Source organism: Nilaparvata lugens, chromosome 2 (assembly GCF_014356525.2).
Source record: "Nilaparvata lugens isolate BPH chromosome 2, ASM1435652v1, whole genome shotgun sequence".
NCBI lineage: Eukaryota > Metazoa > Arthropoda > Insecta > Hemiptera > Delphacidae > Nilaparvata > Nilaparvata lugens.
In genome coordinates, this window is record NC_052505.1 from 82,021,217 (window position 1) to 82,046,621 (window position 25,405).

The 25,405-nt window shown below is 35.6% G+C and overlaps 3 protein-coding genes across 3 annotated transcripts in view; 2 read left to right on the forward strand and 1 right to left on the reverse strand.

The window, feature by feature from the left end:
* LOC111064454 (RYamide receptor-like) overlaps positions 1-25,405 on the forward strand; it is a 390,152-nt gene that overhangs the window by 270,534 nt on the left and 94,213 nt on the right. The gene's annotated exons all lie outside the window — the stretch shown is intronic.
* Positions 1-25,405, reverse strand: part of LOC111057312 (RYamide receptor-like) — a 108,522-nt gene that overhangs the window by 54,775 nt on the left and 28,342 nt on the right. The window contains exons 2-3 of the mRNA XM_039421921.1: positions 7,895-8,019; positions 6,501-6,758 (exon numbers count right to left, since the gene is read on the reverse strand). Of these exons, the coding sequence (XP_039277855.1) occupies positions 6,501-6,758; positions 7,895-8,014 (378 nt within the window). The 5' untranslated portion in view covers positions 8,015-8,019. The remainder of the gene's footprint in view (positions 1-6,500; positions 6,759-7,894; positions 8,020-25,405) is intronic.
* Positions 18,958-22,373, forward strand: LOC111059118 (protein starmaker). The gene is made up of 2 exons (XM_039421920.1): positions 18,958-19,265; positions 19,930-22,373. The coding sequence occupies exons 1-2, from the start codon at positions 19,178-19,180 to the stop codon at positions 21,186-21,188; spliced, it is 1,347 nt and encodes a 448-aa protein (XP_039277854.1). The 5' UTR covers positions 18,958-19,177; the 3' UTR covers positions 21,189-22,373.

The following is a 25,405-nucleotide window of genomic DNA, read 5'->3' on the forward strand; positions in this document are numbered from 1 at the left end:
ACGACGATACTGGAACCATCTCAAACATGCAAACGATGAAATTCACAGCTTTCTCTATTTTATGCAGCATGCTATTCCCTAGTGCAAGCATGCAGTTTATGATCTTACTAAAAGAAATGGAAAAATTGAAGGTTTTTCAGATATGGTTTGGAGCTGGATAGTGATTTTATTATGAGGCAACCTACTATTCTACTATCCACTACTTACAAATCATAGAGAATAAATTATGATAGACAAGACGACAGGCTCGTTCCGCTCGCCTTGACTGAATCATCCAGAGATGAAGCCAGCTGCATTTCCTGCATTTTTCATCATTTCTTTTTGCTTCCTCCCGTGGAATAGTCAACATATGCTCGGTGCAATCACCGATTTTTTTAACTTTGTACCTTGAGGCTGCAGAAATCTCTGGAATTTCTCACATGGGAGCATGATTATGATATCATGAGAATTACTGCATCTCAGTCTAGTTCAAATTCCGAGATGGAAATGATCTAGAGGATTGATTATCAAACCATAAATATTTAATGTGACCATTTCAAGTTCCAACCTACTTGGAGAATGGAGAAAATGCATTGGAAGCACAATGAAAAACTTGACAAAAACCCCTCTTATTCAGCACCGCCATTACCCTTCAACTGAAACATTCTATAGACTTCCAAGTTTAGTCGTTACGAAAAAAACCCTGAAAAAAACATAATCCAAACGAGACAAAAAACATAAAAACCGCAAATTATTGCAGAATTTTCAAAGTAATGTGAAAGTCCAGCCTATACAGCTATCTAAACTTTGACCAAATCTGAATATATTTACCGGATGTAAGCATTTGATGTCCATTAAATTTCGAAAAAGCAGTTAAATGCCGAGTTTAGGAGTATCTATGGCGTAATTTCAAATAGCTCTTACTTCAACTCTTGCACACCTTAGCTGTACTTATATCTGTTGAGAAAACTCTCAACATTTATATCGTAACGATTTTGGAAGTTCTTCCAACAAAATGCATATAACATATTTGAACCTCTTTACCAAACGTAAACGTTCACTTTTAATATATTTGTTCTCAAATATCATATAAACAGCAATTTCCAGTAAAATCGTATAAACAGTACCTTTCGCATTATTTGAAAGGCCTTTCAGAACTTCAAAGCTTTTCTACAATTATATTTTGAATTGATCTATTAGAATTGAACCTGAATTACTCAATTACAAACTCTTCACCCATATAGTGCTGAACTCTGTGAACAACGTTACAGTACTTCGCTGCTATAGGCTGCAGAGCTGTCATTGGCCAAGAGCTTAGCCACACCCACACCCAATAGCGGACGTTCAGATCAGAATGGCGTCACTTGTCTGCGATTGGCTCAAGAGCGTTGTCAATTACAGGACTCACCTTTGTTTTGAAATAAATTCATCAAACTGTCTACCTAATTTTAATATGTTCTATCAATTAGTGCTTGATAAAGCTAAGAAAACGAAAATGAACGGAAAATTCTTCTACTCAATTTGGAAACTTTCTGTCAGTGAATTTGGAAGAGATTAGGAAACGCAGGAAATCACCGGAAAACCCTGAAAAAATCGCCGGCTCTGGACGTATCTTTAACGAAGCATTAAAGCCCTTTTCATACCAAATTAAATGATAGTTCATTATTGCAGATATGTAATTCGGATATGCATGACTTGTTTACTGAATAAGACGAATTTTATTGTGTACTACATTTCACGAGTTCTTCTCGTACCTCATTTCATTACAAAATAATATATCCATTTGAATTGAGTCAAAACCTTACACTAAGAATGAATGGGTCTACTGATAGCAATGGAATAATGAGACTTATTTGCAGAATAAGATTATCGATACTATAGTAAATTCCACGAGTTCTACTCGATTCCTCATTTCTTCAAAATTATCACTCACGTATTTCTTGTTTCTCTATTCAAGAGTTTAAAACTAGCTCACAATGTCTACAGTTCGGCCTCAATAGTTGAGGAAGATCTTTGAAGTTTAGAAATTTGCCGACCAGTGGGAGTGACTTGTCATTACATGGGTCAGAGCATCCGTTTTCTTCAAATAGCTTCCAAAGGGAAAAGCATAGGTTTTGAGTTTTTCTCAGGCGTGGGCTGTGTAATTTTCCAAAAGTGGGTGAAATTTGTGCTCCTCCAGCTCTCGAAAACCACATTATTAGGGACCGCATGTGATCATCGATGGTGGAAATCATCAGCTAAGGATGGCCACTAACGACAGGACAAGAGTGTGTTGAACATGTGTGAACACAAATGTTCGTCATACATGTTGTGTTGTCAACTTCAAACAACATTTTTTGAGGTTAGGTTTTGTATAGTTTATTCTTTGTTTTACATTTTTTTCTTCGCTGCTCTATTTGGAAATAAATTATTCCTATATTATCATAATCTGTAATCCCTCAGTGGATTTTTTATTCTAATTGGTTGTTCATTATATTTAAGAAGCTGTTGTCAAACTGCTGTTATTCGTACGAAGCCTTTTCGTGAACATCTTAAAACGAATTTTGATAATTATTCATTTTCCTTTTCTAACTTAACAAATAAGTTTTGACATTTAGAAAGAAAGAAGAAGAAGAATGAAGAGAGCATTTATTCATTTTTGCTTATTCATCTGCTGATGTGACTCAGCTAAGTCTGGGTGACAGTGCTTGTATTGGTGGGGGGGGGGAGAAATCATTCTCTCCTTGTTTGAGTTGTAGTGAAACCGCCCTGGGGCTAGCATCAACTAACCGATATGTAAATTCTGCCCTACTTATTTTTCATTTGCTAGTATTGTCAGTTTATTTTTGTGTGAAACTATAATTTCTGTAATCGTGAATATGTTACGTGACTTTGTCAAACCCGCTATTGAAGCGGTCCATGTTTAGGGCTACTCCATACACATAATCATTATTTGAAGACAAAGGACGCTAGGTGCATCATATGAGGAACAGATTAATTAAGTGAATATGGAGGATTTAAGACAATCGCCAAGCTGTGTTTTTTTTTTGAAATCGTCAAACATCTTCACTAATCATCATCGCTAATCTTCGCAACATAACTCGGTACCGAGGTAATGTGATCGATCAATCAATATTTTCCTGTCATTGGAAATCATGAAAGACTTTATTGAATGAATATGGGCCCATCGTCAATTTAGAATAATTTCATGGTCATGTATATAATATTTTGTGAAACGGTCATTCTTCTTCAATAATTAACTATTTCAGAACATTTATTGTATTTGTTTGAATTTTTCTTGGTTTCATTCCAACATTTTGTAAATTATTTATAAATATATATATATATATATTTTTTTTTTCAAATCGTTGTCTTGAAAGAAATTTTTATTTCAAAATTTCTTTTCAAAAAAAACGACAACGATTTCAATCTTCTTCGTTCGAAGACATTGTCCGTTCTCACAAGCTCGTTACACCCTTTGTCTACCCACAAGTAGCCACCCTATGTCTTAAGATACAATATTGTACTCCAAGAGTATATATTGAGATTTCTATTCGTTACCTCGATCAGAGATAATTGAAAAGAGTGCTATCACAGCAAATTTCTAAATCCTATTTTAAGATTTTTTATGCTGCAAGATTCATCATAAAAGATGCAGGTGCATCAATTTGAGACCTATTTGGCTGATTTAAAGTTCCCCCTCGTTCACTTTGCAAACTTTAGACTTAATACCACCTCCATTTGGGGATTGCGTCGAAACTATACTTATGAGATCTGTATGAACTTTTGCTATCATATGCAGTTTTGGAATTTCCTCACTCCTGTCAGATTACAAGCTTAAGCTTGAAGCAATAAGTCGTACTGTGTGAAGCTACCAAGTGCTAAGTAGTGGAAATACAAAGTACAAAGTGGATGTGCTACTTTCCAATTTGGATTGCGAGGATTTCTCATCGTTATATATGAATGTACATTATCGGTGTACATCCTGTAGAAGCAAGTTCGCAAAATTCATAGCCTGAGAGATTTTTGCTTACTCAGGCCAAATTGTTTTTGGGACTTCCTCTTCTCTCTTAATGTTTTAAGTGCCGGTTGCACAAAAGTCGGTTGAATTTTAACCGAGATTAATTCCACAATAGCCAATCAGAAAAGCCGCCTTTTCAAAAAAGCCTTCTCTTATTGCCTACTTGTAAAATTAATCACGGTTGAAATTCAACCAGCTTTTGTGCAACCGGGCCTGAGTCGTATGAATAAAATATTTACTTCGATTCTTGCTGAAATCTTATTGAGTGTTTCCCCTTATACAACTTGGAACCTCGACAGACCTGTACTACCTAAAACTCGTATGAGTTGACACAATAATTTCTTCCAACCAAAATGAAGAGATTTCACAGGTTAAGGCTCAACTCACACGCAACTCAGGTCAAGAAGAGACTCGACTCTAGTCACAGAGAAGAGTGTTCTCCTACTTTGTGACTCTAGTCGAGAGCAAGTGTTCTCAAATGGTGACACTCCGACCAGTCGGTTCTAGTCTCCGCGACGTCACCATTTGGAAACACATATGCTCTCGACTAGAGTCGAGTCTCCTCTCGACCTGAGTAGCGTAAGTGTGAGTTGATGCTGATCTCAAAATTGGGGCTTGTATAAACAATACTGCTTCTCTAATACCAGTGTAATTAGAACTCATTTCCTTATTTACCTTCAATCATGAGGGATAATGTACTTAATTGATGATTGAATAAGTACCTTTTCATCTATACAAAGGTTATTCTGAAGATAGGGCTCTTGAACCAAGCCCGTTTGAAAGTAGTGGATGTGAAAATATCATACCTTTCTCTATGGATGATGTTACTCATCTAGTGCGAGAGAATAATGAGATGGAATTATTCAAAATCCATAATCTTGACGGACTTTTTTAACTAAACATGAGATTTAAATTTGTAACCAAAATATTTGTGTTTGAAATTGAATCACAAATAATAGCGAATTGAATTTGACAAAAAATGACTTATTCATTTACAAAGGAATAGTCAACAATACAAACCATCAAAAATCTGGTGTGGCGCACTCACACAACTTTCCTTGCCGTTATGAAAATTGATCACCTGACGCTAGTGCTCCCGCGCATCTCAAGTCTACTATTCTAAGATTTGAGCCAGCTGGTGACAGGGCAATAACGCTGGAGACACACATGAGGTCTGCTATCTCTTCATAGTGAATGATTTAATAGAATCAACAATAATTTGCAATTGAATAATCACATTTTCTCGAATTTAAAGCTTATTTTCAATTTTAGGTGAAAATGTTACTGAACATTAATAATTGTAGAGATTTTCATGCTCAATCTACTTCACTTGATTTTTTTCGTTTCAAATTGTATCTGAAGCATGATGATTGGAATCTATCTGCATTTATGGGGCGAAGCTCCTGAAATTTTTACAGATATAGGACTTGCGGCAGTTGATAGAGCGTATCGATGACTATTTTAAGTATGAATTTGATCAAAATGATTGGAGCCGTTTCCGAGAAAATCACGAAAAACCCTGTTTTTGACAACATTTTCGCCATTTTAGCCGCCATATTGAATTGCATTCGATCGAAATTGTTCGTGTCGGATCCTTATAGTGAAAGGACCTTAAGTTCCAAATTTCAAGTCATTCCGTTAATTGGGAGATGAGATATCGTGTACACAGACGCACATACACTCATACACACACACACACACACACCACACACACACACCACACACACACACACACACCACACACACACACACACCACACACACACACACACACACACACACATACAGACCAATACCCAAAAACCAGTTTTTTGGACTCAGGGGATCTTGAAACGTATAGAAATTTAGAAACTGGGGTACCTTAATTTTTTTCGGAAAGCAATACTTTCCTTACCTATGGTAATAGGGCAAGGAAAGTAAAATACTCGAAAGTTAATTTTTACTTTTCCTCTTTTGTTTCTTGAAGTTTTCATTTTATTATTCCAAGCCTCCTTTTTCACTTTCTCATTCTTTCTGGATTACTCATCCAGATGGGATAACGACCCTTCTTGCTTTCCTTGGCATTCGGATCCTGCTCCATCTGCTTCATATCCTCATGTTCTGAGTCAATGATTGTCACCTTTTAGCAGTCGCTTTTTCCTTCAAAGTATGGACAGTCACAAATTTAACTTCATTTGATTGATGTACGAGTACACATTTGTTCATAGTTTTTCAGTGAAAATTTTTGAAAAATAAATCAAATCAGATCGAATAAATAACAGCAATCTGAATTTGACAAAAAAATTACGAACATGTACACACTTGTGAAAATTGAATCAAATTAGAACGAATGAATAATAGAAAATTGAATTTTACAAAAAAATGGTTGATATACATATACACACTTGTTTATAGTTTATCAGTGAAAATTGAATTAAATTAGAACGAATACATAATAGCAAATCTAATTTGACAAGAAAGTTACCAATTCACATGTACTCAAATGGAATTTGACAAGAAATGATTGATTCATAAGTACATACCAGCACGGATACAGCCTGCGAGAAGCTGACAGTGTGACAGAGAGGGGCTCCGAAGGGCCAGTACTGTAGCAGCAGGGTGCTGACGAACGTGAAGGGCACGCAGAAAAGGGTCATGAGCACATCGCCCACCGCAAGGTTCACTATGAATATGTTGGTGACTGTGCGCATGCGTGGTGAAGAGTGCACCACATAGCAAACGAGTCCGTTGCCTGCCAGTGCTATCACAAACACTAGACAGTAGGCCAGGCATACCAGAGCCTGCAAAATCAATAAAAATGTATTTATTGATATTATTACTGTAAAAATGTTTAGTATTCATTGAAATATAAACTATACTATAATAAAGGAAAGAACTTGCTTATACACGTACGGGGATAAGAAAATTATTGTCTTTTTTCTTTAGGGCTACTTTTGAATATAAATTAGAGTACCCTTTTCAAATTATTTCGTCACGAATATTCAAGACTTGAAAATGGTATTAGTAGCTGAGACATGTCGTGACAAAATAATTAAAAAAGGGTACTCAGATTTGAATTTTTATTTATAGGGAAAATTATGTTTGACGCATAACATGTATTGGACTGATTAACTTGAAATTTTGCATATTATAGATTCTTAATTAACCGAGTTTGGTTATAGGTATAGTTTAAATTCTTCAAGATCTTATTACGTCTATTTTAAGTTTACAGTTTGTCAAGTTTTAAAATAGGCCCCTGATGAGCTCGGGTTACCTGATATTCAATAATAAATTGTTGAGTATTTATGAAAAATTCAAATTTGTACGTACACTAGACAGTAGGTCAGGTATATCAGAGCCTGGGAAAATTGTATTCATTGATAGACTATAATTATTGTAACTGTTAAGTATTCATTAAAATATAATCAATAGTAAATTGTTAGATATTCATGAAAAATTCAAATTTGTATCTTCTGCAATAGAGAAGGAGCTTGCGATTCAATGTAAAATATTATTGATAACTGTTGGGTATTCTTTGAAAATTGAATTTATATTTCCTATGATGGAGAAGAGAGGGCAAAAAGTATCCTAGAGTTTGCGATTCAATAAAAATGTATACATTTGAACCCTTAGAAACCACCCTTAGAGTTAAAAAAGGAGAAGAAGAAGAAGAAGAAGAAGAAGAAGAAGAAGAAGAAGATCATAATAATGAACATCCACAAATAGAATTTGAATGAATATACTACTAATTGTGTGAGAATGTCACCATTGGTTTAGTTCCTATCCAAAACTGAGATATGAATAAATTTGATCGAATTCGAATTACATTTTATATAGAAATTATGAGTTATACTTCTACAGTATGAATGATTATGTATTCTATTGATTATTAAGAAAATAGTTGTGTATCATTGAATGAATTTATGAATTATGTTACCTGAAAGTAGGCCGATGAGAGAGCGCCCCCTGGACCAACATCGCACTCCAACCATTCGTCAACATCACCGATGCTGTTGCTACTGATGCTGCTATTGTTGTAGTAGTTGGTGCTCGCCATACAGTCTGCAAAAATGTCAAACGTTATCGATCATCCTATTGAACAATCAATACAAAACATGCTCAAGATGTGATTTACAGCATTCAATTGGGATTTTTGTGTAATAATAATTGCTCAAGAAGTCTTTCTGGGCTCGCTTCTGAGCTCAGGTGCTAACTAACATTGCAATTATTATTTGTATTGATCAACTCATTCTGACTTCATTCAAGACTTGCAGGTGAACCTTGCTTTGCACTGGGGAAATATTTAGAGCCGGTTTCCGAGCTCAGGATTTAGCTTAAGTTCTAGACTTTCTTTAAACAGCTGGAGTTAGAAAATTGAACGGGCTTGGTCGCAGTCCACGTTTAAATTGAATTTGGAAAAACTAGGAAATTGAACACAAAATAAAATGAAGAGAGAAAATAGTGTAAAGTTTCAGCTATTTTGAAATTATTCAGGAATGATTCATTTCATCAAAGAAAAACGTTTCCAATTATATAAATTTGAAAATAAAGATAATCATAAAAATTATGACTACGCCTCATTTCGGAAAGCCAATTTTTCGACTTCCAGATGCTAAATCCCGAGCTCGGAAACCGGCCTTTAGGCGGGGTGCACACTGGAGAAACGCGTTTCGTGAAACAAGTTTCAGGAAACGTGAAACAAGTTTCAGGAAACGTGAAACAAGTTTCAGGAAACGTGAAACAAAAGTTGCTCGCAAACGACTGATAAAATTAAGCAGGGTTGTGCACACTGCGTTTCATGAAACTCCAGTTTCTTTGATTGCGTGAAACCAGCTCTCGTGAAACACAAATAATCGGTTTCCTCTAGCTGTAGTTTCACGTTTCGCATTAAGAAATTGTGTGATTTACAGAAAATCATGACAGGAATCTCATTCTAAAAGACGTTGGCCAAAGATCTAGAAATACCAATGCCACCAAAAGATCTAAAAGTGTCTTAGACATTTGTAAAAAATCCTTAATTCGATTGGATCGCTTATGAGCAAGTTCGCAACATCGATCCCCGATCAGTGGGTGTACCCACTATTTTCGTCTTTTCTTTTTATTTCTTAGCCACCACGGCAAAACGACAACATCGTCATCGGAATCCATCGTGAAACTGACGGGAAAGCCATTTTTCTTTTGTATGCATGCGCGAGTAGAACGGATTGCATGAAACAAGTTTCATGAAAGGGGCTTCACAAAACGCGTTTCTCCGGTGTGCACCCCGCCTTAGTGTTGTAAAATGCAATCTCTTCATGTCCAGAAAACATGTGAGAAGAAAATAATTATTCTCTGTCAAATTTGAGTGGATAATCTTCTTCAGAGTTGAAAATTCTTAGTAAAAATGAGTTCAATTGAACCATTTTCATTGATGAGCCGCGCCTGGTAGGCTACCAGTTGCGCCACGAATTCACTCCGAGAAAGCTCTGTTTGGTTGGGCTTTATCGTTGCGTAAACTTTAAATCAAAAATTGAATGAATTTTTTTCCATTATCAAATAATTGAAATTGATTGATCAATGATATGGGAATAAGCCTATTACCATCCTCGGTGAATTCAGAATCTTAGGGCCGGTTTCCAAGCTCGGAATCTATAAGTTCTGGCATATAAATGCAACGTTATGTATTAATACGTATACATTCAACGTTATGCTATTATTGATCATTGTCAGGAAACCTGAATTGAAAAATCTGGTGTAGCGCACTCACACAACTTTCCTTGCCTTATGAAAATTGATCACCTGACGCTAGTGTACATGCATCTCAAGTCTACTATTCAAAGATATGAGACAGCTGGTGATAGGATAATAACGCTGGAGATACACGAGGTCTGCTCTTCGTAGTAGAACCAACACTTGCCAACAGTTTGCAATTTAATAATCACATTTTCTCGAATTTCAAGCTTATTTTCAATTTTAGGTGAAAATGTTACTGGACATTAATTGCAGAGATTTTCATGCTCTATCTATTCCACTTGAAATTTGTTGTTTGAATTGTATACGAAGAATGATAATTGAGAATTTAAAATCAAACTTTGCATAGATGGGGCGGAGCTCCTGAATTTTTTACATATATGAGAATTGTTGCACTTGATAGAGCTTATCAATGACTATTTCAGGTATGAATTTGATCAAAATCGTTGGAGCCGTTTTTGAGAAAATCTCGAAAACCCTGTTTTTGACAACATTTTCGCCATTTAAGCCGCCATCTTGAATTGCATTAGATTAAAATTGTTCGTGTCGGATCCTTCGTGATCGGGCAAGGAAAGTAAAAATATAAGCATTCAGTTGATAAGCGTATTCTTGTTTCGAATATTATTTTATTATTTTTATTACGCATATTGTGTTACAATTTCAAAATAATGACATTGATTAATAACATTGAATAATACAATTTCAAGGCAATTCTTGTGTTTTTTTTCATAATATAGGCTACGTGACAGTCGTAGAATAAGGTTAGTTTTTTACGCATAATTTTCACAGAACTTTATTCCAAAATAAACTTGCAAACTTTTAATGATGAATTTAGATGTACTAATCCAAATAATTTAGATAATCCAAGACATCTATCAATTTGGCTAATTTATCTACTCCAAAACAATAACTAAGATGTGTTTGCTCAGTTCAATTCCAAAACTTAATTTTAAAACCTACTTCACTCGAGGATTTAAAACCTCGCTGTTTCAAGTTCTGGACTTAACGATTTTCGATAAATTCTTGACTCGCAATCCATTTCAATTTTTGGACTTATAAGCCCTCCATTCAGAAAGCAAAATTAAAAACTCCAGAGTCTAACGTGATCTCTAAACTCCAGAGTCTAACGTGATCTCTAAACTCCAGGGTCTATTTAAGTCCTCGAGTACGTTAACGCTCCAACTCGGAAAGCCAATCCAATTTTCTGACTCCAGAGTTTAAAGCCAGTTGAAGTCTAGAACTAAGCTAAATCCCGAGTTCGGAAACCTGTATAATGATTGCTAGTTGATCAGTTCTTTAACGGAAACGGAAATAAAAGGAAACAGCCGGGAAGGCTGTATAAACCCGCGGTATGGGTATAAGGTAAGGTGTAAGGTACCCGGCTGTATAAGGTAAGGTATCAGTTCATAATAAGTGATACGTCAATCGTGTATTCCCTATCCCGTATATGTATAGGCCAATACCTTCCTTTATAATATTATAGATTAATCAATCCATATCCGAAATGAATCTTAATCACTCATTAATAGGCTGTGTTTATCTTATTTTCATATCAGTACTCATATTGAAGGAAAGTTGCGATAGAAATATTGTATAAAACTAGTTTGAGGAACAATTTTGAAATTTTAGCTGTTTCAAACGCTGGAAGACATTGAGGTAACTCTTAAAGCCTACATCAAAGTCAGTGCATTTGAAATGCACTCAGGTTTATTAGGAAAGATTTTCTCGCCGTAGAGAATAAATCAGACAGCTCCTACATTCAATCTACCTCCCAGACACCCACTCAACTACAAGCCTTTGGCAACGATGGAGACATTGGAAATAGTATCAACTACTGAAGCTGCAGCTTTCACATTTGCACTTTATTCGTGACTGAATTTTATTGAATACAGGTGGGAAGTGTGATTCAGCCTTTAGTCATTGGAAATAAGATTTTGATTCGATGTAACGTGATGGAAAATGTACGGGTGAAGCTTTCGTTGCTGTGTGAGGTAAATAATTTCGACTGTATTACTGAGCCATTGGGGTGTTAATTTTTCAAATCAGTGCTTTTTTTATGATAATTGAATCTCATCCCATGCACATTAGCGGAAAATTCTGTCACGCAGCTTCAATACTGAATATTATTCAATTTATTCTGCATGGAATTCAGGCATTTGCACTCCAAATTCAGAATGTTGCATTAACATGTAGCCTACCAGTACATTATTTTTCCTACAGTTACCTTGAAAAGTGGCCATTCCTGCACTGATCACAGAAGGCAAAGAATCACTTTTCCGCTCTAGTGCGGGAAAAATTTTTTCTGCACTCCAGATTTGCAACATGGCAACGCAAAATAGTTAGTATGTTATATGGAGCATCAGTGCAGCAAAATGAAAATGAAGTTGGTAACAGTGACTGTGGTATAGTGTTGTGGGGTACGTTATAATAATAACGATGGACAACGAGGACAGCGACAGCCACCACATTCAGAACATAGCCGCCCCTTCATTCAAACACTACTACATTATTCAATTTTATTCATTAATAATAAAATGACACAGAAAAACATTTGATGGATTTCAGGGAATTTTACCCATAATTACCCACTTTTCATATTCAATGGTAACTGTAGGAAAAATTAAATGTGAAATACGTGCGCAAAGTTCCTCTGCTGCACTCAAGAAACCATTCCGCCCTCGCCTACGGCTCGGGCGTAAACGTTTCTTTCGGTGCAGCAAACTGTCACTTTGCGCACTAGTTGCACAAATAACTATTTTCACTCAGTGTGAGGTCAAGAAAAGTTAAAAAAAAGCCAAAAGTTAACAAGAACATGAAGATGAAGATTGTTATTATTACTATTATCATTCTCTTAGAAATATAACTGCATAAATAATTATGATGATGATTATGATGTTGATGATGATGCACTCAACACAGTGCACTTCTATTTCTTTGTATCGATTCGAATTACTTACATTTTAGCTGAAATAATTCACTACACATAACAATATAATCAGGATTAATAGAGAGGACTGTTTCAATTGTATTAATGCGAATTACTGATATTTCAGCTGGAATAATACACTACACAATTTAATTGGGTTTGACTGGTATTTAACTGGTCAATAATTGAGTTGCATTCCAGTTAAGCTCTTCACTCCCTATCATATTTCAAGGACCTGTGGAGAGTAATAATATTGTTTCCCGAGATTGGGGCTTCAAGGGTAGCTGGCTGACTGATGAATTGGTTAATTAATATTGACCATTAGATATATGGTAGTAAACCCTATATCTATCTACATTGACCCTATATAGATTGGGTCTATATATTATCATTATCCATATAGCCCCATACAGGTGCTTTGAATTTCTATGACCTCTGTATTTCCCAACGTTAGTAGACAAAAGATCGATCACTCACAGGTGTAAGATTCGAATTGGTGGGGGGAACGCCAGCGTGACGTCACGTGTAGTAAAAATGTGATAAGAGTAACCACACTAAGCATACAGCTTATTCACTACATCTTCAACGTCGTTTAATCTCCTCAAGATTGACCTGGAACTCAAAAATTCTCCATACTTATAGCGAATGAATCACCGATTCTAATGATGTAATTGAATATATCAAGTTCATTCAACTTGTATGAATAAAATGAAGTTGAAAGTTTTTTCAAGAATCTGAAAACGTGACTCGAAAAAGTTAATAAGCTGGAAAAGCGTTAGTAGACAATGTTATACTATTATAATTTCAGATTAACCCTCAAAAAATCTTGATAAACCAATGCATCGCAATAAACCGATAAACCGATCCCGATAAATCCGATGAATTTCTTTCATTATCAATGCAATGAACACATGCTTGTATCGAGCACTTTTTCTACGAGAATGACAATATCTCATCCCCGACATTCACAAGCTGATGTACAGCCAAAATACGAAATATAAACACGACCTAGAAGATGAAGAAACCTTAAGGGTTTGAAAGGGACGGATAGGAGGTGGGGTTTTTGCTTTTATATGGCAAAATGCTTATATTATTTAAATGTTTTGATAATTATTGTAAAGCAGAAACAGAAAGCTTACATGTCAGAAAATGTTTGTGTTATATTATTTGACTATACGACACCATATGATTTTCAAGAATTCAATATTCTGCCTACTCTGTACTACAGCCTACGTCACGGCTGCAGTTCCCCCACTCCAATTGCATTTCAACGAAAATACTATAGATGAGTGACCAACCTTCTGTCTACTAACTTTGTGTATTTCCTACTTCTCTGACTTCTACTCGAGGACTGAAAAGTCCCAACTCCGCCTAATAGAGAATATTCTTATTTGCAAAATAGATCTAGACCCAGACCCTAGATCCCTTGATGGAGAAAGCTCCCTTCACACAGAGATTCTTCATGAATGGGAGAGTTACAACATATCACCAAAAAAGAAAGAACATGTTGAACGAATGTCAGCTGATAGGCTGTGCTTTGCTAAAATGACGTAGCTCCAAAAAGCGTATTGTGTATCTTTTCGGATGCAACACGTTGCTGTTGAGAAGATACAAAAGAGAATCTGTTGCTAATGGAAAGATACATTGAGTCTCCTTGTGTAGCTTTTCGCATGCAAAACGTTGCTTTCGAGAAGATACAAAAGAGAATCTGTTGCTTATCAGCATACATTTTCAAAAATGTTCAATATTTTTTAACGGGTAGTATTGCAGTCTATTGTAGTATTGTAGCACAGAACCCGAACTGTAATATTGAGAGTGTATACACTCAAGCTAGTCGCATATTGAGACGCGACGCAACGTGACAGGACGTGAACCGAGTCTGATAGATGAGTTAGTGCTAGCTTTGTCTCTATGTGAACATTATAATAATATAATCATGATTTAACTCAGCAGACTCAGGTCACGTCATGTCACGTCGAGTCGCGTACGCGACTTACGGTTACGTCTCATTATACAACTATCCTTGAGATTGGCCTGATTGAATAAAGTGTTATCTATCAAAATACATTCTAATAAGCTTCTTGCCATTAAACGGATTAAGTGAATATAATTTCCGATAATATATTGATACATGATAGTTTGCGATATTTCATTTTGCATGAATCCTCATTCCGGAATTCTAGTTGATACTCGAAGAATTAATCTGTTCATAATGGTTATTACAGCTTCAGAGCTTGATAGCTTGCTTTGGAGAGGATTATGACGTGCAGCTCATCTCGCGTCTAAAAGCTGAAGCACGTAAACCAATGACTCACTCCATCATCTGGATCTTCCAACAAATCTTGTTCAGTTGAAACTTGGAAATTCAGTCTTCGTGCTCATAACCGAAGATAAAATTATTGAAGATATTATCTGCATTGAAGATTGGAAAAAGTTAGTGGAGGATTCCATGAATCTACTTTCTACGGTCCTTCCGCCCTACTTACAAACTCAAACTTTTTGAGCTCTTTGTCACAATGAAGTAATGTTGGGAAAAAATGCTTCTATCCTCTGGATACGATGGGAGAAGACTGTGATCAAATTTCCCTCCGCCAGTGACGCAGAAATTTCAGCTAAGCACTGCGCCCAGCTCTACTTATTCGATTCTCGAATTCAAATCTGTGCTTTCAATACTGATTTGCTCAGTGAAACAAGCATTTCAATCTCCTGGATCCTGTTTACTCTAATTTCCTCCATCTGTTTCGATTCCATTTACAATTGAGATCTGAACTGTGAACATAGACTCACAATAGACTCTACTGTCTGATAATAAGAGAATGAAAACATGAGGTTGTTGGCTGAAGACACGTGTAGTACCTGCGGGGGGATCGCGGTGAACTTTCACATTCAATTACATTTTCAATTATTTGACAACATACGGTGCAAAAGGTACTGCCTGTGTAACTGTGATTTAACAAGAAGAAGATAAAAGCGTTCTCCAAGTTAAAGTTCATACTAGAACACGTTGATTTCAAAAACTTTGAATCAAATCTCTCCAATTTTAGCTGCTTTTGTAAGCCTCATTTCCTATTATTTTCAACAATTCGGTCTTCCAAAGTATTCATAGTCACTTTTTTCTATTCATTGGTTTTTCTAGAGTCAGTCTTTCGGAAAATGTTACACAGATTTCATGACACGCCGCAAATATTTCTTTTTCTCTTCTAAATTAGAATACTATACTCCTCTTCGTTGGAACTCGGAATTTAGAGGATGGTTCTTCATGAAATGAACTTTAGAGAGTGGAAACATATAATATATGTTTATAATATTGTCACATTTAGATTATTTTTTATGATAATTGTTTTCAGTGCTATTGTAAACGCAGATTGGTGAGGCGGGTGATGGTGGCTCCATCTATGAGTGAAATTGGTAAATTTCAAGCTTTAAATTGCATATGTTATTCTAAATATTGAAGATGTGTCAATCATATGACAATTTTAAAATCAGGTTTTATTTATGTTTTAGAGGAAAACAAACAAATACTCTTCACTTTAGAATTACAACGGTTTAGTGAAGGCTTGAATTATTGGTGCTTGAAATGTTGATGTCCATTCCAAATTATTCATTTAGAATGAAATGTATGACTGAATTTAAAAAAAATTGAAAATAAATATTATTTTTTTTATGAGAAGTCAGGTTATGATGACATTTAAATGTCAACAAACACGAAGCAGACGAACTGTTTGAACTCTAAAACATAAATAAAACCTGATTTTAAAATTGTCATATGATTGACACATCCCAAAAATGGTTATCCTGAATTGATTAATCGACTAATTTGACTATAAACACTCTGTATACACGTACAAAGAAAAATCATATTTCCAAATTATAATTGAACAGACGCAAGTGCTCTTACTTTTTGATTCGAGGTCAAAATCGTTGTCCGTCCGTTTGTAAGTTCTACAATAACCTTCGAACGCTTAAATAAATCAGCTTGAAATCTTAAAGATAATGATAATATATTCTTCGAACCTTTTCACAGATCAAAGTCATTGAACAACAAAATTCACCTACTCCTTCGTCCTTTTCCAGACAAAAATGGATGGACTCTCAAAAAAACTCTTATGTATTTTTCGTTACAGTTCTCGTTCTCGAATTCAAATTTTTAGTTCTTTAGCTAAGGGTGGTTTGAGTTATTATTGCTCTAATTTTGAGAGAGCCGGCCATGAACAATATCGATTAGAAGGACAGGAGATAGTTGGTGAATGATATTCATATTATGTAAGTCAGGAACTTTATATCCACATCAACCTCGGTATCAAGTGAGAATGAAACTTGCAAGTCCCAACAGCTGATTCTCACATTCAATCTACATACCATCTGTGCTATGAAAAGGCCTTCCAAAAGAGAAACGGCGTTACAGCAGAGTTTTGAAAGTTGTTTGCTGGCGAATTATGGGAGCGCAGAGACACATTTTTACGGCTGAAAGCGAAGCAATGAAACTACTGGGACTCATCTCCACCTAGGAAGCAGTTTGCGAAATTTCAAGCCTGTTGAAATTTCTTGTACTCAAGTTCGTCTTCACTTCGCTACATGGCAAATAATTATTTCTGAAGAATTTCAGCTGTGTCTAATGAATCAAGAGAGACTAAAAATAATTTATTTTAGAGAAGAGCGTTAATGTCCAAATTGTCGCTCCGGTTCAAGTTTGACGTGAAGTTTAATACAAAGATCCTGTTTTAGCTGAGATAGAACATCAGTCAGCTATGTGCAATTATTACGCCCCCTTGTTGAATGGGTCATTTAGCTGTCTGCATAAACTACATAATCTCAAAGGCCCGGTTGCACAAAAGTCTGTTGAATTTTAATCATGATTAAATGCCACTTGAACCAATTGGAGAAAACTTTCCTGGGAAGAATGCTTTTCTGATTGGTTATCGTGGCTTTTATCGTGGCAACTGAGTCAATATCTTTTTCATCTATTTCTCTCTTCTTCTTATGAATTTCTGCCATGGTGAACAAATCAATACCTACTCTCAATATTCCATGATATTTCAGCCATGACAATTTTTCAGTGTAATCACTTCTCTTCACGTGAATAGTGTAATCCTCTCCAAGAGAACTAAGGAATGGCCATGTTTCAGTGAGTAAGGAGCCGGCCTTTATTCGCTCACGAGGGGATTATTTCTTCCAACAAATGAAAGCAATAAGAAATGGAATTTCAGTGGAAGATGATTGAGTTCAAATAGAATAGACTGTTTCTAACGAAAACTAAAAAACAAATTTCTTATCTCATGGAGCGGAAAAGTATATAACTAGTGACCTCCTGGGTTGGAGAACTCGCTCAAGAACTGTTCTATTGTAATCTTTGAAACCCATGACTCTCAATACGGAGTTGGTGAAAATTATGGAAACAGCTAAATATATATCTTACAAGAGTAATTTGTCAGTTGGTTTCATTGGGGATCCCACTTGAAATGGAAAATTACTCTTCAAAATTATTTTTTGGCTTCAACATGTTTGTCCCTTATATAAATCCAAATTCATTTGTTCAAATGAGAAAGTGATCATGTGATACATGATTTCGATTCAGAGTTCCAAGAGAAAATAAATGGTGAAAACCGCACACTGACATCTCAACCCGTATCAGTTTGTTGATGTAAAATTTTTAAATTATTATTATGTTGTTCATTAAACCAGCTGAAATCATGTGTCAGCGCATGAAGGTCTGTCTGTGTGATAGCTTCTCCAAATAGCCTCTCTCAGCTGATGTTATGAATGAATGAATGGAAAAACTGTAATATTGCATGCAATGAATTTATTCTTCAGCTGACTAAATAATTAATCGAAACAATTTTTTCTTGTGGACCTCCAATGTTATTTGTTATATCCTAAAAAAGGACGAAGGAGTTAGTCAAATTTGTTGTCCAACGAACTCGACCTGTAGAAAGGTTCTAATAATTAGTGTTTGAAATTTAAAGTTGAATGAAAAATACTTTCCAAAGTTATTGTAGAACATACAAACAGACGAACAACGACTTTGGTCTCCAGTAAGACAAAAGTGAGAGCTCGCTAACGCTAGTTCAGTCACTCTGATAAAATAATAACTACTTAAACCCGGTTGTACGAGATTAAATACCACGAGAACCAATCGGAGAACCCTTTCTTTTAAATAATAATATGCCTTCTCTGTTTGATTCTCTTTAAATGCAATCATAATCAAAATTTAACAGGCTTATCTGTAACTAGGCCCTAGTGTAGCTCAGTGATCAACTGCGCTGAGTTTCAATAACATCAGTGAACAACCCTCTCACGGCCAACTAAATAATGTATGCTTGAATACTGATGGCTGTACCCAGCTTGATCCAATATGGTCCCATATTGACTTCCCGCATCAAATACACAGACTCACAGTTTATACTGACTTACAAAACAAAAACATCCAGTCCTCAAGATTCAAAATATTTTTATACGAAATTATAATCAAAATTTCAAATCACAATTGGAGAAATCGTTGGTTCCATTGACAAACATAAATCATGTTTGTGTGATAAACCTATGTGCAATTAAGAAATCAACAGAATGGAAAGTCAAAATACTGGTCCTAAAATCTTATTTACTACCAAAGAAAATGATGGTTATGTTATAAAAGCAGAATCTACGTTCTTAGGTGAGTAAGCTAAAGAGTTTGTTTATCAGTCTTTCAACAAGAAATAGCAAATTGATTGGTTCCACTTCAAGCTATGTTGGAGCAAATTGATTGAAAAATTCTATATTATTTCAGTGAGAGTGTAACTATAATTGTAATTCGATAATATTTCAAGCTATTGATATCTAAAGCTGTTTGATAGAGACTGGAAAGTGGAAAGATTATAATCTGTGCATAATCAGTAATAAATGTGGTCTCTAAAATTTCATTCCATGTATCATAAAATCAATGTTATTAACTTATAATAAATACCATAGCTACAACACATTGTCTATTGTTAAATGTAATTAATTAGAGATGAAGTTTAAATTCAATTGGGCTGCTTTTTTGAACACAGGATTTGACCGAAAAAACTCGGTACTTTTGTTGAAGTTACATTATTCTCTTATCGATCAGATTTTCCAAATTCTTATTCAAGCATAAAGTTATAAGTTGCACTTCTCTTGTTCGAATAATGTTGTTTTGACCTTCTACGTTTTGATTGGTGATAGGTAACCCTCATTGGTGAGTATACTTGTAAATTCCAATTTAATCTACTTTCTAATTAGCCTCTACTCTCTAATTAGCCTATTTGCTTTTTTCTATCAAATTCAATCATTCAAACTCTATTTTGCTCGCATTCTAGGAGGACCAAATGGATGCATCAAGATCACAACTACAGAGACACAATCGTTGATATCGCAAACAGAGTCTGGGGGAGAAATGGTGTTCATGGCGATGGCTGACAATGTACCTCCTACGGAAGTTAACATAGAAAATAATCGGCCGATGGCTCCTAGAAGACACATCGTCATAGAAAATCAACCACATCCTCATGCAAAAATTCAGAACTATGGGCATGGCTGCTGCTCATCAAATGAGAATGGAAATTCCAGAGATACAACAGAGAAATATTCACAGACGAAAATGGCTGTGGATATAAATACTCAAACTGAATCAACTAACAGTACAGCTATGACAGAAGGGGGTGATCGTGAATCGAGTGATCAGAACGGAATGACTGTCTCAGAGAAATCATCCCAGACAAATATGATGGAAGATATAGAAACTCAAACAGAGACTGTAGATATGGAGGTGCAAGGTGATACTTCTGACAAAAAAGATTATCCTGATACTAAAACTTCAGAGAGTCGGAATGTATCGGAGAAATCTTCACAAACGAACATGGAGACTCAAACGGAACCACATAAAGAAACTACAAAGATGGAAGAAGGGAAAGATGGAAAGGAAAATCAAGGGTCTGAACAGAAAACCTCGGAAATTAAGAATGGAAAAGCGCTGTCCGAGAAATCGTCACAAACCAACATGGAGACTCAAACGGAACCACATAAAGAAACTTCAAAGATGGAAGAAGGAAAAGATGGAGGGAAAAATAATGGGTCTGAACAGAAAACATCGGAAAATCCGAATGGAAAAGCGCTGTCCGAAAAATCCTCTCAGACCAACATGGATGACGACACAGAAACTAAGACAGAATCAACTTCTGAAAATACTACAAAAACGAAAGAAGGAGGGGAAGATAAAAACAAAAATGAAAAGTCAGAAAACAGCCAGAATGAGAGAGAAATGTCAGAGAAATCTTTCCAAACGACAGAGGGTTCATCACAGACAGAACCGAAATCAGTGCAAAGTGATCAATCGACATCTACAGATTCTAGTAAGAAAGATGATAAGGGAACATCAATTGATTCGCATTCAGATCGTAGTAGAAGCAGCTCTAAGCAACGGAAAAAATCTAAAACTGGTAAAAAGAAGTGTGAGTGCGTAGACAGTTCAGAACCATCTCATCAATGTCCCCCTGCAGACAGTAGTGATGATAGTGATGAAAATATCCGTTCCAATCGTTTGAGAGATTATGAAACGTCCAGAGACCAAAGTCACTAGTATTTTGTGATTTTTGAATTCATTGTCCAATGGATGTTTTTGGATTGGAAATGCAAGCTATTATCAAAAAATATATATATTCAACTTGAGAAAAGTTCTAAGGAACAAAATAAGGCTTAGAAATATAAATTATGGTGGAAAAATGGTCTAACTCAGGATAAATTCTAAGGGATATTATGAAAAATTAGTCGACACAGATTCAATACAAATATGATTAATATATGAGCAACATATTTTTAATTTATCACATCATGGAAAAAACAATCCATTTCTCAATTCATATAAAAATAAATTATTAGGAAGAGTCCAAAATCGTAAATTTTTGAACAGAAGACTATTCAGCGGAAGATTTGGTGAGAAGAAGGAATTCTCTCTACTCTTCTATCCAACATCTCTGTCTCTCTTTCTAGTAAACAATGAAACGGCCCTAGTATGCAGATAATGACGACAGAAAATCTGGAAAATTCCCCTGTTGAACATTCCAATTCCGTTGGACGGAGATGAACGCACTACCTTCTTTGAAAATCAATTATCAATATTTGATGAGTGGTCTCCAGATAGCAAACTGTACGTTATTGTTTGATGGACATAATTTGATGAAGTTCCATCCTTTGCTCAAAATATGTGTTAATAGGATGTTCGTCAGCAAATGAGTGAATGAACTTAATTTATTTATATTATGTTGAATATTTGAACTCTTCCAATCCCAAACAACAGCCTAATATATTTCTTGAAGTAGCGGTACAATATGTACGAGTAAAACCAAGCTATATTCATAATTCTAAATTTGACCGTTTACAATAAATCTGGGAGGTACTCGAATGATCACCAAATTATAATATAATTTATATAAATTATAATATATTATATTAATCTTCTATTCGTTGTATCAGTGACATCCTACAATATTGTCTGCATATTCCACGAAATCAGATTATTGTTTGAAAATATATTGGGATGTACTTGAACCAATATTGTTTGCTGGACCTGAGCCTGTTATGCCTACATGAATCAAGAAGCATTTTCCACTCAATTTGAATGTTTAAATATTATCTTTTGATGAATTCAATAATTATTCACTGTAATCCCATAGAAATCTGGGAGCAATTTGTATCTATGAAGCTACTCTTTGCTATGAAAAACTACATTCATCTTAGTTGTACACGAAATGGATTGAAAATTATAGAAACACAGAAATTAAATGAAAAATCACTTCTTGAGGAACCGTAACTCTTAGATTGCAATAGATTTGAAAGATACAAAAGTTCAGATGAACGTAAGACAAAACTCATTAGTACAGAACAATAGTGTAATAATTAATTTCAAGGAAATTAATTAGAAACAACACTACTTGAGGCACCGTAATTGTTAGATTGCAATAGATTAAAAAGATACAAAAGTTCAGATGAACGTAAGACAAAATTCATTAGTAAGAACAATAGTGTAATAATTAATTTTAGATTAGGAAAACCTAATCATCATATACAACTTCAAAATGGTTGAGAGTGTCATAGTATAGCATATTTCACTCACGAATAGAAAAAAGCTTGGAAAATTTGCTTCTGCACTTTTGTGTAGTTATTTTACTCAGTCACGCTTCTGAGTAAGCCGGCTTACGGGATGCTCTAATCAACGTTAATTCCCCAAGGATTGTATTGTGGCGCTCAGAAATTTTCCATTCCCGGTCGTTGAGAGTCTTGATGAAACAAGGATGGCATGGTATGAAAATTAGTCGAGAAGAAGCGGGACTACAATGTGCACTGAGCTCAGGCAATAATCACACATGGACAAAAAACAATGACAACACTGTATTCGCATAAGTGTTGAATGATTGTTTAGAGTATTTTCACTGGAAAGGAACTGTTCAGTAATTCTAGAGAATACTAAGATACAGGTTATCCGCTTATCTCTAGTAATTCTCATCTCCTTATGTTTCTACGTTCCACGTTACCTGATGCTATTCAACATGTTAACATGTTAACAACCAGTTAACACGTTATTCAACTGACTTAATTGCAACAGTCAACAGAAACTTATCCAGAGCTCCAACGAAAACCTATCAAAAAGTCCACTAATCCAATAGAAGCGAACACCCAAAATCCCAACAGTTAAACCTTTCAACTCGATTGAATTATTTCGACCTCGGGACATCGATCAAAGAAGAACTTTGTACTCGATGATTCAGTCAGTTCGATGTCAACTCATGTATATCGAGATTTCAAAGTGCAGAAATGCTTCGCTGTCGTTAATTTGATAACTCACTATCGGCGAGTCCACGGGAAAATTTTGTCTGCCTGTTAAAGCAGAACCGAGCACTGAAACGACGCTTCAGATGGTGTCTTTGAATAGGGTATAGTACCTTTATAATAGGCCAAATTATAGTGCAGTCAATTGCAGAACGATCTTTATGACAACATCTAATAGCTCTATACCATCTAGTCGTTCAGATGCTGGAGCCATAATGACTTTCTGTTATGACGAATTGACGAATGATGAAGTTGAAGTTCATATGTGAAGAGATCCAATTCCAGTGATATGGAATTGTTTAATTTGAACTTGTATAAATTGTTCTGTGATTCTTTTGATTCCGACATGTTCTAATGAGATTATCCATACTCGGTCGGCCGGTCTTGATGGGAATATTAGGAATGGAATTAGGGAATTAATGGGAATATTAGGGGATTATATTTTCACTGTCGTGTGCGAATCCAGCTTACTAAGAAGAATGGTTTACTGAGAAGAATGGGGATGGATGCAAACTAAACGCAGTCTATAGTGAGGTCCACGTTCTAATGGCAGTGTTTGGTTAGCAGGTGAGCAGGCCATGTTGCAAGAGCTGATGAGTCATTTCCACCAAAAAAGATAATGTCTTACAACATGGAAGGTAGAAGACCTCCTGGTGGACCAAGGTTGAGGTGAATGGATGCAGTTGCCGGAGATGCAAGAGTTGTTGGGGTCAGGAATTGGAGGCGTGCTACCATGGATAGAGTAGAATGGAGGCAAATGTTAAAGGAGGCCAAGATCCGCTTTGGATTGTCGAGCCAATGATGATGATAATGATGTTTGGTTAGCAATGGTATTGCTATCCTTGTCTATCATTCAACAATGCGGATAGCGATATCTCTTTCTCGCTTTAGTCTGTTGCCAGATCGTCTTCTAACAACATAGAATTAATAATTAATAAACAAAATATTTCATCTTAGTTATGAAAATTCATTATAAAATTATTCAAAGATATAATATCTTGCTTAATAAAATATAATTATTTATTTTAAACAAGAATGAACAGTTAATATTACATCAATAAACTTGTATCAGCTACCGTCTATAGAGGGCATTGACAAGACAGAGGATCGGCAACGTTGTTCTCCTATCTTTCTCCACTGTAATTATAACGTGGACCTCACTATAGTCTTAACACTAATGAATGAGATTGATTCAACATTGTTTGATTTGGACTTTGAACGACAGAATAGATTAAATGAGCACGATCAACTACTGTTCCCTCGACATGTGTAATGTCTCTTAATAATGTCTCCGAATGTTTATGATAGTTCAGATTGAGATTAATCGGTTTATTTTCCAATACTGATATTACTCGAATTTTATATCTACACAGTTTACTGATAAGTTCATGATAGACCTACAAAGATAAGAAGATTCATGATTAGAGGATACAGTAGTAAGTTTCATTTTATTATTTTCATAATTTTTTTCATGGATAGTAACTTTATTTTAGTCTCTCAGATCAAAATGGTATGAGGCTTATCATATGAGGCTTATGGCATGTTTCAATGGAATGGAATCAACTTGAGACTAGAGTCGAGTCTCTTCTCGACCTGAATCGCGTAAGTGTGAGTTGAGCCTAAAACTCCGAATGTAGGCACTACTACCTCAATTTACAAAAAAATCTAGGTGAATGAGTGATGTAGGCCTAACCATAACTGCCTCCATGTTGATCCTGTTTCATTGGTTGAACCATGTAACTTAGGCGGGGTGCACACCGGAGAAACGCGTTTCGTGAAACTTGTTTCGTGCAATCCGTTTCACTCGCGCATGCATACAAAAGAAACGGGTTTCCCGTCAGTTTCATGATGGATTCCGATGACGATGTGGTCGTTTTGCCGTGGTGGCTAAGAAATAAAAAGAAAAGACGAAAATAGTGGGTACACCCACCGATCAGGGATCGAGACCATAGTTCCCTCGTTGTTGCGGAC